The sequence below is a fragment of the Labrus bergylta genome, chromosome 16, assembly GCF_963930695.1.
Source record: "Labrus bergylta chromosome 16, fLabBer1.1, whole genome shotgun sequence".
NCBI lineage: Eukaryota > Metazoa > Chordata > Actinopteri > Labriformes > Labridae > Labrus > Labrus bergylta.
The window spans coordinates 18,305,110-18,319,034 of NC_089210.1; the positions used below are offsets into that span (position 1 = coordinate 18,305,110).

Genomic DNA, 13,925 nt, shown 5'->3' on the forward strand with positions numbered 1-13,925 from the left:
GAATCAAATTCAGCACACCCAACAGCAGACACAGACGGTGGTTTTCAGGAAGATGCCTTTAATGTCTTTCAGTGTGTTTTCAGGGCTGCATCTCGTCAAGTGTAGTGCAAATGATTCATACTTTGATTTATTTTAGCCATTAAATGGTTGTACTAACACTCTCACAAACATACACACACAGGATATAAGGAGACAAACATACAAGTAAACATTTCTATGATTAGCATGAGTGAGTTTAAATAAATAGCTTTCCAATCAAGTGTGTTACAGAGGGCTTAGACATCACGTGTGTTTACAGCATACATGAGGAGTACATCATGCTTGTGGTACAATGTCAGTTATTGTATGTAAATACTCGTAACTAGTTTCTTTGTTTTGTTGTTAGACGTACAATCATAAAAAAAATAAAAATAAAAAAAAGAGACTGACTTCTGCCAACCGAGTGTTTTTTAAAGTCTTCAGATCCGGCATGAAATGGAAGTGAAGGGTACAAGACCCAAAATAAATAAAAATAAATAAAAATCATGTTTACACACTTGTGTTTTGTTTGTAAAAAAAAAAAACAATCTCTCAACACAATCACACAGAGGATAAAAAAATTGAAGAAATTGGACCTTTAGTAATTGTTTTGTGCCCCATGTATGCTAAAAAGAAAAACCTGTTAGCTGTCACCGCTAGTCTTCAGGTTCTCCTGTCTGCATGCTTTCAAGTCTCACCCGGTAGTCTGCAAGGTTTGTTCTTTCATTTTCTGGGCCTCCAGACTTCCACGCGCATGTCTCCTGAGGCCAAAGCGAGGACCCCGGCCTCCACACTCAGCTGTGAGACGAAGACAGCGGCAGGCGGGGCATTGGGGGAGAAAAAAAATAATTCAAATATCATTTTAAAAGACAGATTATTACTAGAGAAACAGGTACAGACTGGAATGAACTAACTCCTAAACCTGACTCCTTCTGTTTTGATGTAATAATTCAAAAAATGTGACTCTTTGACCTTGCCTGTTTTGTTTTTTAGTATGCATTCCTGTACTGTTTTTATTTTTCATGTGTACATGTGTGCGTTGTTTTCCTTTTCTTCGTGCTATATAACATGTAAAAATTCAATAAAAACTGAGTAAAAAAAAAAAAGAAAAGCAGACAGATGATTATTTTGTGTGTGCTCGTTTGCCATACAAAACCGGTCAAATAGTTCATATGCTCTTAAGGTGCATTTACTGGACAAAAACACTAACCGCGTTGACTCCAGCTTTGTGGTGCTGTGTGCATAATGTCCTCGGAGGTGCACAGGGGATATGCACCTGAAACACAAACAACACATTACAACTCAAGATCAATCAGGGGCAGAGTTCACTCAAGGAAAGCAGTTCAATATGTAGTAAAAGTAGGAGTGGGCATGCTCCTACCTTAACAGTGCGATCCGTTGAACAGGTGTAGAGGCTTCCAGCGGACCTGTGGATGCCGGTGATCATGGCTCCGTGTCCCACATCAAACTTGGAGATGGGTTTTAAAGTCCCCGCCTGCATGGAGAAGGTGTGGATCATGCCGCTGTGGTCTCCCGCCCACACCTCACAGCCACGGTAGCTCATGGACTGCAGGTAGGAGCTCAGCTACAAAGGAAGAGGGGTGTTAGTCGAGGTTCATGTAAGCGCACAAACGCTCACTTAAAAGTTCCAAGTGTGTTTGTTTGTTTGCATCCACCCGAAGTTTCTTCAAGTCTTTGCCTGCCCTGCGGTCATACACAGCCACAGTGCAGTCCGTACTCCCAGAGATGATGTACTTGTCATCAGCAGCCATGCACAGCACAGCTTCACCATGGAGACAGATGCTTTTCACCAGGGGTTGAGCAGCTGTAGACAAAATCATGACATCATCAGTCACACCAAAGGATACAAAACCTTAATTTTGAAATACAAGTTATATTCTATTGCTCACCTCTGGGGTCATACATGTTGACCCTCTTGTCTAATGTACCAGCGAGCAGTATGTCGGCCTGATAGGACAGACAGAGGACAGCCGCCCCAGCCCTGATCAGACCCATCTTTGCTCCATCTGCCTGCAGGTCCCACAGCCTCACCGTGCTGTCGAAGCCCCCCGAGGCCAGCTGATGGCCAAGAGCTGACAGACACCACACCCAGCCCCCATGGGTGCTGAAGTCACCCTGCCCTCCCAGCGTGTGCAGCAGTGTGGCCCCGGATCCTGCCTGCAGATCCCACAGTTTCACATTCCAGTCTCTGGAGCCTGTGGCCAAAACGGTCCCCTCACCCATGAGGAGGACTGAGTTGATCTGACCGATGTGTTCTGAAGGTAGAGGGATGCACTCCAGCTCTGGGGGTGGGCTAAGACTTCTGGGTGGTCGATGTTCATCTATCTCTATCGGTCTCCCGTTTTCCTGATTCTGGGGCTCTGCCAGCTCCTCCTGAGGATTTAGAGCGACATCCTGTGGCTGCCTCTCCCCCTCGCCCTCTTGTGTCTGTTTGGCTTTAAGGTGAGCTTGTCCTGTCCAGCAGGTTGTCAGCTGCTCCATCTCCACACAAGCAGAAGGCCAGTCAAAGTCCTCCCTCGGGCCTACAGGAAAGCCAGCTCGGGAGCCTATTAGTCTGGCTGCCCGGAGCTGCCAAGCTGTGCTGTCCTTTCCCACATTCTCTAATGCATGACAGACCTAAAGGGAGCAGGGAGAAGGATTTTTAAAAAAGACCTCTCAGACTTCAACAGTTTTCATGTTACTCTGCAAAGCAATGAAGCATAATGCATGACTCCACTGAGTTAAACGCTGAAGGAAGTTACTTTGACACATCTGTACTAGCTTTTTATTTTTAATTCTAAAAGCAAAGATACAAAAGCCTGAACAAACATACTTAAGAATGCACAATAACTTATCATCAGATAGTAAGAACTCTGAACGTTGTACCTTGGGCAGCACGTCAATGACACATTGAGCAGGAAGGTGTGAGGCAATGTTTGTTAACATCTCCCAGGGTAAAGACAGCAAGCCGCTGGCCTCGGCAGAGGGGGAGGGGCTCACGTCTGAGGAGGAGGGGGTAACAGGAGGAGGCAGACTGGAAGAAACGTGACGATGATATAATCGTCATTATTTTAAAGATAAAGTATGGTGACTTGATTTGTACTCGTAGGTAGATTTTGTATACAGTGAGTGAGCTGGCCTCCTTTTTTAGGCCCGACCGATAAGTGATTTTGGGGCCGATACTGATATCGATATTAGGAAGAGAAAAACATCTGAAACCGATATACCGGCCGATATCTTTTATGTTCAATCTGCAGAGATAGCTCGAGATAGATAAACACATTTATTGTGTTGATCCTTTAAATGCAGTTATCAAACACCTGCAGAGAGGATTTATAATGAAGACAAGATGGTTACCCAACTGGAAAGTAACCGAACATGTACTGCATCACCGCCTTATACTCTGGAGAGTGATGATGCTTGTTGTAATACATATAGCGCCCTCTGCTGGTGACAGAGAACTGTTAGTGGAATACAATGAGACTCAAATGAAATGCTGTTTGACTGGTAAATAAATCTAGTAATATCGGTGTACCTGAGATAAAATTAGCCGATACAGATAGTCACTGGATGTGCTAATATCGGCCGATATTATCTGCTGGCTGATTAATCAGTCCGGCTCTAGTCCTACTCTTTTTTTTTTAAACATGAGAAAGGGACAACATTGCTCAATACTTAGAGAATAACCATCAGTAGACAAGAATAACCCATCAGGAAGAACAAGATAAAGAAAAACAAACTAAAATGTGCAGAGATGGATAAATAACACTGAACTTTGCTGCTACATCACAAGTGCTGTAGTGTTATGACCAGTTCTTCTCACTTACAAAGTTATTTTTGTATCACTTAGTTTTCTAGGACGGCACTTTACAACTATGTCCAGACGGGAGAAGCTGAAATGTACCATTTAATGATTCATAGTATTGACACTTTTGTACCGAAACAATGTCAACACAGTATAATTGAGACAGTGTGCAAAAGTTTGATTAGATTTTCAGGACTTCAGTTCTTGTTGGTGTCCATATCTTTTTTGACTAGAGTTCTATGAAGTCAAAACATCTGGTACCACAAACTGCTGAGGGTGAGAGGAAGTCTTACCCCGGCAGCTCAGGTCTTGAAGCTTCACCTCTCTGAGATATCACCTGGTCAGGAGGAGGTGGTCCGTCCTGCTCCTGTCCACAGTCTGTCCCTGGGTCAGACCGGTCCATCATCCTGACCTCAGACATCACCTTCTTCTTCTTCTACTCTCAGAACCAGACCACTAGCTCATAAAAAACAGTAATCCCACATCCCCCTTCAACACTTCTCTAGTGTGGGTTCAATTAGTTTGCTCATAAGGGAATAAACTAGTGTTTTAATCTGAGATACGTTGCTTAAAGAAAGCTTCAGCTACCAATGAAGACAACAACATTTCACTGCTTTATCTACAACACATGTCAGTTATATACATTCAAGTATAAATGTCTTGTTTCACCTTTAAGATTGATCTATTTATCTTCAGCCCAGCCTTTTACACCCCGCTGAGCTCATTAAACTCATCCTCCGAGTCTGTTTATCAAAGCACGAATAACTGTCACCGCCGCTGTGCTCCTTAAATTCACTGAACTAACGACTTAGGAGACAGATATCAAAGGACATGTCTTGTAGGACTTCGAAGAGCCATTTGTGAGGAGGGACCCTGAGCGAAGTTAAGAGAACTCAAAACAAAACTTCCGGTGTTTTAAGATGACGTCATCGTCATGCGCAGTACGTTGAAGCAAGAGAGAGCCCACCCGTAACAATAATAATAATAATAATAATTAAAACCGCAAGCGGTGATGAAGGGCCCTCGCACCACGGTGCATGTCGGGGTGTGTTGCGACCGCGGGAGTGCGGGAGTGCAGCAGCACATCAAACTTTGAACGCACGTCATAGCCACGCCCTCTGATGAAATCACGTGCAGAGCACAACGAGATGTGTTGATCACGAGAACACGCTGACAGTTTGAATCCAGACTAACTTTCTTTTTATAAATCTGTTTTTGTATTTCAGTTTTACTTAAACTGTATTTCCGTTTTCTTTTCTTTCTTCAAAAACAATATTTTATCGATATTTCAACACAATATGCACAGAAATATACATAAACTTATACTTGACATTAATTACATGCAAAAATTCTCAAAACTACAAAATAAACACTTCTGTGTGTTATTATTCTTTTCACATATATAAAATAATTCGGTTCTGCTACTTAAGAGCTTCTTATCAATGCAATACAGTTGCAAACAGGTTTCCAGTTTAACTGAATAAAAGTTAAATTCTCGCTTAGCATTATGCTAACAAATAACATGGGAAATCCCATAGAGAAACGGCGAAGCTAGCGGAGTTAGCGCTACACTTTTTACATAAATACAAGTACAAAATATGAAAACAAACAGTCTTCATGAACCCACGGTTACTTTAAGAGATCTGCAGGAGCTTTACAAAACTAGCAAAAGAGCATGGGAGCTAGGGACAAGCCATAACAGACATATATGAGCTAAGCTAGCGCTCATGAGCATCATAGCTAAAGTAACACATTTAAAACACATCCTGACACACACTAAAGGATGGTGTTACCTTCCACATGCTATAGAAGAATATATAGACCACATGTATGTGATTTATGACATTTACTCACCTGTAAATAATAGCAACAGGTATGTTTCCTTTCCTGCTACAGAGCACACTAAGTTGTCTCACTTGGAGGTTACGCCTCCTTGTGGAACAAAGTGGAACCACACTCTAAATTAAAATATTTAAATCATGGATAGTCACCTATGGAAGCGATTAGTGATCAAAATTCAAATGAAAAAGCTAATTTGAAAATTCAAATGCATTAAGAGAAATGCTTTTTAAGTTTCAGAATATGAGTGTATTATTTGACTCTAAAATAAAATGATGATTAATTTATTTAATTTGAATTTTAGTTTTCAACTTCAAAAATGCACATTCTTTGACTAAATTAAAATGAGGAAGAAAATTACATTTGCTTTATCATTTTCAGAAAATGCCCCGCTACATCTGTATCATAATTCAAATGAAAAATCTAATTTAAAAATGAAAATACAGTAACAGAAACACGTTTTAATTTTCAGAATATAGGTGCATTATTTGACCTATATTTAAAATTAATATTCAGTCATCTGTTTGCATTATACTTTTACTCTCTATGTATGCATATTGTATGACATCATTCAAATGAAAACGAAAAGGTCTTTGGCTTTTCGTTTTCAAACTTGCCGTGCTAAAAAGTGATCATAATTCAAACCAACTCGAAAACGAAATGGCAAAGTGGACGGCGCAGGAAAGTGACATCAGACTCCAGTTCCCAGGCAGGCGAACGTAATATTTACAGTCTGAGGCGAGCGGGCTAATCGCTTCCATAGTCACCACAAGATGGCTCTGTATCATACATGAGAAATATTTAACTACCTTGACTTGAGAGCGTTATTAGCCCCTCTTCCCGACATGATAGCATGTCATGTCTGGTACCAATGGATGCAGTATTTCGTGCAGGTTCATTTGAAACCTGTATTTATTTATTTTTATAAGTTTAGCTAGATAGCCGTTAGCTAGCAAGAGTTACAGCCACTTCCTGTTTATGGCGATGTGATTTGTGGACTTCCTGTTGGATTTTGAGCATGGGTGCAAGAGGGTTTATTGTAGGTGTTGTCAAGATAGATACGCATAGTAAAACTCAGAACAGTAGGTTCAACGTGCTGCAGGGGCTGAATGTTTGAAATATTGTAGGGGTCACCACTGAGCCATTAAGCCACGCCCACTCATCTAAACGGTATCAAATGTTTGACTTTACCACCAGGATCATATGTATGAAGTTTCGGGACTGAACGACTATGTTAAGCCCGTGAAAAAACTACTTCTTGTTTGATGGCAACAGCGTTGGACGTAGGCGTTTGAGCTTGAAAGTCTTGTATGGCCAAGGTGTTAGCATGGTCCACACCAATTTTGAGGGGGAATTGAGCTACCATGTAGCAATGGCTAATGCTAATTGAGTAGAAGTAACTTCCTGTTGTCAACAGGTGGCGCTGTGACTAATCCAAAAGTTTCAAACATGGATGTGTTCAGGGCAGGCTTTGTGTCATGTTTAACAAATTTTAATATGATTGATTGGCAGAAATCGGCGATTTTGAGAGATTTTGGGCCATTTTTGTGAAATTCAACTTGAATTCGTGGACTTCCTGTCGGGTTTTTTGAAACACTGCAAGAGGATTTTTAGTCCGTCCCGAGAAGCTTAATATGCGTACCAATTTTCCTGAGTGTACATGAAAAAACCCTCTGTGGGCCATTTTGAAAATTTCAAGGGGGAGCCACTGAGCCATTTTGCGAAATTCTTTTTCGAAACCACCAAAATATCAAATTTTTCGCGAGACCTGATGACCGTGGCAAGTTTGGTGAGTTTTCGCGCATGTTCAGGCCCTCAAAATCGTGTTTAAAGTGGAGGAAGAATAAAAATAATCGCTAGGGTTTCAAGAGGGTCCTATGCACTTGTCAGTGCTTCGGGCCCTATTAATAATACATCCATGAAGCACAATGTGAAACCACTCCTGTGTCTTTTGGCAAGACATTTGTACACTTTTTAGACGACGTGTTGACTCTGAATCTTTTTATTTTCATATGGAAATGCATTGTTTTGGATTGTTTGGATTGTTTTGGATTGAAGTCTGGAAATTAGTCTGGTAGCTGGAGAGGTACCAGTTAACCTCCTGAGCACTGCCGAGGAACCCTTGAGCAAGGCACCGACTCAAATCCATCAACTGAAATAATGTGTGTGTGTGTGTGTGTGTGTGTGTGTGTGTGTTTGTTTTGGATGCTTTTCAAATAAATCTCAAACAATCTCCTTCCCACTCAGTTTTTGATACAGCTTTCTTTTTGCTTAGTCAAAATGTACGAACACGTTTGTTTGGAAAAAAAATTCTGCACTTTTTGGTATATCAACAAAGGGTTAAACTTAGAGCCATGGTTACTTTAAGAGATATGCAGGAGCTTTACAAAACTAGCAAAAGAGCATGGGAGCTAGGGACAAGCCATAACAGACATATATGAGCTAAGCTAGCGCTCATGAGCATCATAGCTAAAGTAACAAATTTAAAACACATCCTGACACACACTAAAGGATGGTGTTACCTTCCACATGCTATAGAAGAATATATTGACCACATGTATGGTAACGCATTCGTGGATCAATTTGTCATCTTGCCAGCGTGAACTGCAAACGTCTCGGCCACCAGTAACGGAAAAATGATGGAAGCATCTGCAAACACCTGGAAAGACACACATAAAGAGATGAGGAGCTTTATAATCCAATGATGAACAAGAGAAGAATCTGCTGCTTTAGTGACTCAGGAACAGATGAGTGTATATCTGCTGATCAAAGTTAATACTTGTTACTTTATTGTGTACTCTGTTCAACATGAAATACCTTCACAGGTTTCGCTTCGGCTGTGATCTTGCCCCAGGACACGGCCTCATTCGGGCTGGCTCCTGAGTCACAGCCGTCGTACTCCTGAGCTGTGTTGACGTACACCGCAAAATCCGCTCCATTCCTCTGGAAGGAGACGGAGCAGTTTATCAATGAGTCTGCTGCAAACACTCCTATGCCTCCACAAGACAACAACTGCAACCACAGTGGAAGACGATACCTCTGCACTTTGAACTTTCAGTTTCTGCAAAATTTACGAGATTAAAGTCTTAAATTTATGAGAATAAAGTCGTAAAGTCGTAACTTTACTACTTTCATCATTTTAAGCAGGCTGGTCTCGAACTCGTTAATTTACGAGATTAAACTCGTAAATTTACAACTTCATTCTCGTAAATTTATGACTTTATTCTAATTTACGAGTTTAATCTCGAAATTTGAAAAAAATACAAATTTAACAATCCTCCGGCGTAGTTTTGTTCTTGGTAAAATGTAAAAATGTTTTTTAAAATGTACATTTGTCTCAAGGTTTGTAAAACTGTTTCACACTTGACTACATTTGTCTTGAATGGCTGCCAAAATTAATTCCTAAAAGCGTATCCAATGTAAAATCCTTACCCATGAGTTGGCGTTACATATGTGATGTTTGGCTACACCTCCTCCCAGGGTGATTATCCCCGAGCTGTTGGCAGCCAGCGAGAGTTTGTTCAGCTTTGAAATATCTGGAATCAAAAGCAGAGAGTATGATCAGCTAATGATAATGATAATGACATTATTTATAGAGCACCTTTTAAGACAGATGTTTACAAAAGCAGGAACACAAAAACACAAAAAAATCAAGAAGTAAAGAAGAAGACTCGTTCACCTTCGACTAAGTCTATGATCAAGCCGGGGTTCTTCTCTGCGAAGAGGAAGAACATGTCTCCTAAGGCACCGTCTGTCAGCGCGGGGCTGAACAACGGGATGTTATTCTGAAACACCAGAACACAAACACATCGGGGGTTCACACACAGACAACAGTCAGTGCTCTACCTCAGATTTTCTGAGCTCTGTAATGAAGGGGATAAGGACTCACCTTGTAGGCCCAGTAACAAACAGACTCAGGGTTGTTGATCTCTTTGCCCAAACGATGAATCACCTTCGATGGAGTCCAGCGAACACCCTGAATTAAAAAAAACAAAAAACCAATGAAGAAGGGCGCAATTGTTTTGAGAACATTGTGACTATTTTTGAAGCTCCTACAACACGTTGTAGGAGGAATATAAAAGTTTAAAAAGAAGATAAAGTCCACACACACCTGAGTGTTCTGCTCCAGCAGCATCTGCATCAAGATCGGCATCATCCAGTTGTCGAATTTGATGTAGTTTTCTTCCGGGATCAGAGTGTTTCCATTTCTGCAGTCAAAGAGACAAACTGAAGAACTGAATGTTTCTGAAATGAGAGCTGTAAGTCAATATATTGATCATTCCCATCTTCAGAACTGATAAAATAGAAGTTAGTTCGAGAAATAACTCACTTATTAAAAAGTGTTTAAGAACATTTCTGTCCATCTTGTGTTTTAGGAACATGGTATTTCCAGATCTCAGCTGATCTTGTTGACTTATTTGACATTATTTTCTGTTTGAAGGAGCAGTATGTAACTCTGACACCTAGTGTTTAAAATAGGTACTGCAGTCACATTCAAAACATTGTAGAGATCTGTCTACCCCCCCCCTCCTCTCTACAGTCGATGCTCACGCAGGTTGCCATGTGGTGAACACTGAAGCTTCAGTATTTAGCCAGCTCTGCATCAGTCTGTAAACCTTTCTGCGTTCTAACCTCTCTCCATTTTTCAAAAGCATCTCCAATATTGATCCTCGTTTGAGCACGTTTCTGCTCGTGGAGCTTATTAGAAACATGCAGAGGCTTTTTAGGTCGGGTACAATCACTTCTATCTGAACCACTTCTGTTGCCCGCTTCCATCGCTGCAACACCTGTTGACCTGATAACTGCTCTCATATCTGGCAAACCGAGGGGCGTCCAAAACAGGCCGTGTTTTGGGGGTGCGTGAAAACCACCTACCTTCTCTGGTCCAAACAAATCCAGAGCATTCAGGAGCAGAATCTAACGTTAGAAGGAGGACATACTGGCTGTTGCATTGTTGTCAGAGAAGCCATCACTTCAACATAGCATGTTTCCTTAATGTCTGATCATATAGTAAGCTCACTTTATCATTTCATTCAGTAGATATCTCACAGATTGCTCCTTTAAGCTATATTTGAAGGTTTCAGCGTCATGCTCTCTCACCTGTTCAGACCTTTTTTGTACAGATCTTTTCCAGACATGCAGAAGTCTCCAACATAAACCGGGCCCAAACACTTGATCAGATCCTCCTCTATGCCGCCGGCTGTGGTCACTATAACATCCACCTACACAGAGACACAAATGTAGAGTGAATTACACAGGTAATGTTTTATTTAATAAGATTATACTCTGCAACAGTTCTGCATGTGATTAATCATTACCAAACCAACAAGTGCGCTATATATTACAGGCGCTCTGAGTATCTGAGGAGGGTCTTACCATGCTATGTTCCACAACGTAGCGGATACTCTCCCTGATTCCGCTGCTGATGAGGTTTGAGGTGTAGCCGAGGAAGATGGTGCAGCTCCTGAGGCAGGGGCAGGTCGAAGGATCTTCGTCCACACATCCTTTCTTCACGTTCACAGGTGTTAATCGCCTCTCGATCTGCAGAAGTGGACTTTATTTATCATTTTAGATTAAACCACCAGATATACAAGTTTAATTCACCATCTCAATACAGAGGTGGTGGTGGGGGGAGGGAGGGTATTAATCAAGAGGAAATCTCAAACTAAAAAGAAACTATTTGCTCGCACAAATTTGGAGAGAAGTCGTTTACAAATCTGTGGGGAGGATTTGTGAAAAAGTCTGACGCACAGAATGAATACTTGAAGTTAAAGAAATTGTGCCAAAAAAATGTCCAATAACTGGCAGCAGAGTGACGGCGTAATATTGGTGTCCCAGGGTGTAAACTGTTTACGCTGCTGACTGAGTCTAAATCAGAACAGAGTCTTGACATTTCTGGAGGGCTTGCACCATTAAAAGCTTCAAAGTACCATGCTGTTGATCTGCTGGATAGCCAGCCCCACATTGGTGGCCTGCAGGCCGGTGTTGAGGTACGACTGCAGCAGCGCTTTGTGGTTCACCCCCTGGTTAAAGTCATAACCTTTGACCTTTGGTGTCTCCTCTGGTATAGGGAGGGTGTCCCTGTAGATACTTCCAACTATTCCGTGGACGTGTTTGGCCATTTTGCTGTAAAAAAAATCTGTGAATGAAAAACCCAAACCACTTTCATAAATTAGAACCGCAGTAAAGGAAGAATATTTGACTTTTTGATCCAGTAGATATATGGCCCGTAGCACCCGCATGAAACCAAAACAAACTGCTGCTTGGCCACACCTTCACCACACCGAAGCCTTGACTCTCCTCCAGCAACACACCTCCAACCCCCCCTCCTCCTCACACCTAAAGCGGTGGACAAAATCATCCTTTGCTCAAGCTGCAATCACCTGTGTCCTGCATTGTTGTGTTAGCAGGCTAATGTTAGTGCACTTTAGTTATTCATCACAGGAGCTTTAACAAGACCTCAATCTATGAACCTACACATCGTCAAACTGCGAGTTAACCTCCAGGGTCAACGGCATCCAAGTCATTGTCCACAGCTATTTGTAAAGCCCCATTTGAGTCACCGTTTAACATTTAGTCAACGTTTAGCATGTCATTACAGGATTCTATATTAGTTTTTAAGGGTAGGTAGACTTGCAAGTCATCTGCAAAACAATGGAAAGAAATGTTGTACTTTTTAAATATGGACCCCAGGGGAAGCAAATATAAAGAAAAAATAATGGGGCCTAAAATGGAGCCTTGAGGGACCCCACAGGCTAGTAGGGCCGCAGCTGAGGAGTAATGGCCTAAATTAACAGAAAAGGTCCTCTCTCAGAGGTATGATCTAAACCAATTAATCAGAGTAAGGTCAAAGAACAACCGAGTTTACTCTACAAATGACTCTAGTTATCACAAAAATCTCAAAATTCTTCACATTGTGTGTGGGTGTTGCAAATGATAGACAGTGGCACCCTTTCAGTAAAGGCCAGTAGGTAAAAAAACATGAATCTTAGTCAGTCAAAAATGTAGAAATGTAGACAACACTAGAATAACTCACTAATCTGGTCTCTATGCAGCAGGGCGAGGAGAAGAGCATGAACTTACCTGCTGGGTTTACTCACAGGTGGTCTCTGAATGTCTGTCCTTCAGGTGTCACTCAAGCTTGCACTAAAGATCTTGCAAACATGCTGACGAACACCTTTATAGCAAAAGGAGAAGGGTGGAGTAGCCTCAGGGGGAGGCTGAGGTAGGGGAGGACTGACGCTTCTGCAGGCCGCAGTCTAAATCATATCAAGGAGTCTGCACAGTAAGGCAAGTTTATTCATCGAGCACATTTCAACAACAAGGCGATTCAAAACACACGACATCAAAAACAGCATGACAGAGGAAAATAGAAAATCACTAAAACAAACAATTCACAATCACAGAGAAGATTCAATTTGAAAATTTGTTAAAATAAAATAAAAATCATTAAAAGGAAGCTAAAATATAAAAAGTTGAAGAAGTCTGGCTCGTATAACAGTTTGTTGCGTCACTGTCTGAGATGTAAGCTAATCTTAACTGTGCACACTATGCAGATAAGTTAACTATTGTTCACAGCGTGTCGGTTTGGAAAAATATCAGAACAGTTGCATATAACCGAGATAGAAGTTGTTTTTGCGGACTTTACTTTTAAGTTTCGTTTTCACCGCTGCGGAGCAAAAGAGAGGGAGACGCGTCTGTGTCGGAGCATAAACTGCAGCATGATAGAATAAACACATTAGCCCGGTTCTACGATCTCTCTGCTTCGGCAGATTGTCAGCAAGTTAAAATCCATCACTGTCTAAAATCGTTATATCATACACCACTACCGTCAAGATTCTTTCGTTTGTAAATGAATTTGGGGACTGGTAAAAGTGTTTCACTTCTTGTAATTTTGTTTTAGGAAAAGTAAAAAATGGTTTTCAAAATGTAAATTTGTCTCAAGCTTTATAAAAGGCTTTCACACTTGGTAATTTTGCTTTGCACTGACTGAAGCTGCGTGCTGACTCTGAGCTGTTAGCAGAAGTTTGACACCTGCGTTGTTTACATTAATGTTTTATTTGCAGTACAGATCAGACGTAGACGGCGTTATTGTTTTTGTATGTGAATGGTTTTTTTTTTACTATTTGCACAAGTATTAGACTGACAGCATGCTTCAAAATGATGCAGAGAGAGAGAGAGAGAGAGAGAGAGAGAGAAAGAGAGAGAGACAGAGAGAGAGAGAGAGAGAGAGAGAGAGAGATATATATATATATATATATAT

General features: G+C 41.3%; 2 protein-coding genes across 5 annotated transcripts; both read right to left on the reverse strand.

Annotated features, from left to right (window-relative positions):
- Positions 1-37: 37 nt before the first annotated feature.
- Positions 38-7,770, reverse strand: fbxw9 (F-box and WD repeat domain containing 9). Of its 2 annotated transcripts, none has more exons than XM_020655961.3 (7): positions 4,493-7,770; positions 2,905-3,052; positions 1,929-2,655; positions 1,695-1,843; positions 1,400-1,603; positions 1,229-1,294; positions 38-816 (listed from the first exon to the last, which is right to left on the reverse strand). In XM_020655961.3, exons 2-7 carry the CDS (start codon positions 2,962-2,964, stop codon positions 742-744), a joined length of 1,281 nt encoding a protein of 426 aa, XP_020511617.1. In that variant the 5' UTR covers positions 2,965-3,052; positions 4,493-7,770; the 3' UTR covers positions 38-741. The 2 variants fall into 2 exon arrangements, with proteins under 2 accessions (XP_020511617.1, XP_020511615.1); XM_020655959.3 differs by having other exon boundaries at positions 4,117-7,770.
- A 135-nt stretch (positions 7,771-7,905) lies between these two features.
- Positions 7,906-12,885, reverse strand: LOC110000623 (deoxyhypusine synthase). Of its 3 annotated transcripts, none has more exons than XM_065964897.1 (10): positions 12,746-12,885; positions 11,593-11,801; positions 11,039-11,203; positions 10,763-10,884; positions 9,774-9,870; positions 9,552-9,638; positions 9,342-9,447; positions 9,095-9,198; positions 8,480-8,605; positions 7,906-8,321 (listed from the first exon to the last, which is right to left on the reverse strand). In XM_065964897.1, exons 2-10 carry the CDS (start codon positions 11,782-11,784, stop codon positions 8,241-8,243), a joined length of 1,080 nt encoding a protein of 359 aa, XP_065820969.1. In that variant the 5' UTR covers positions 11,785-11,801; positions 12,746-12,885; the 3' UTR covers positions 7,906-8,240. The 3 variants fall into 3 exon arrangements, with proteins under 3 accessions (XP_065820969.1, XP_020511605.1, XP_065820970.1); XM_020655949.3 differs by having other exon boundaries at positions 11,593-11,788; positions 12,746-12,846; XM_065964898.1 differs by having other exon boundaries at positions 12,763-12,790.
- Positions 12,886-13,925: the final 1,040 nt, after the last annotated feature.

Bases quoted from the DNA above. Each gene is read 5' to 3' on its own strand.
- fbxw9 (XM_020655959.3), bottom strand. From the start codon at position 4,244: ATGTCTGAGGTCAGGATGATGGACCGGTCTGACCCAGGGACAGACTGT. The intron at 2,656-2,904 runs GTACAACGTTCA...TGCTCCCTTTAG, and splicing joins TCATTGACGTGCTGCCCAAG to GTCTGTCATGCATTAGAGAA. The intron at 1,295-1,399 runs GTAGGAGCATGC...TTTGTGTTTCAG, and splicing joins CAACGGATCGCACTGTTAAG to GTGCATATCCCCTGTGCACC.
- LOC110000623 (XM_065964897.1), bottom strand. From the start codon at position 11,784: ATGGCCAAACACGTCCACGGAATAGTTGGAAGTATCTACAGGGACACC. The intron at 9,448-9,551 runs GTGAGTCCTTAT...CTGGTGTTTCAG, and splicing joins TTTGTTACTGGGCCTACAAG to AATAACATCCCGTTGTTCAG. The intron at 8,606-9,094 runs GTAAGGATTTTA...GTCTCCTTCCAG, and splicing joins TATGTAACGCCAACTCATGG to AGGAATGGAGCGGATTTTGC.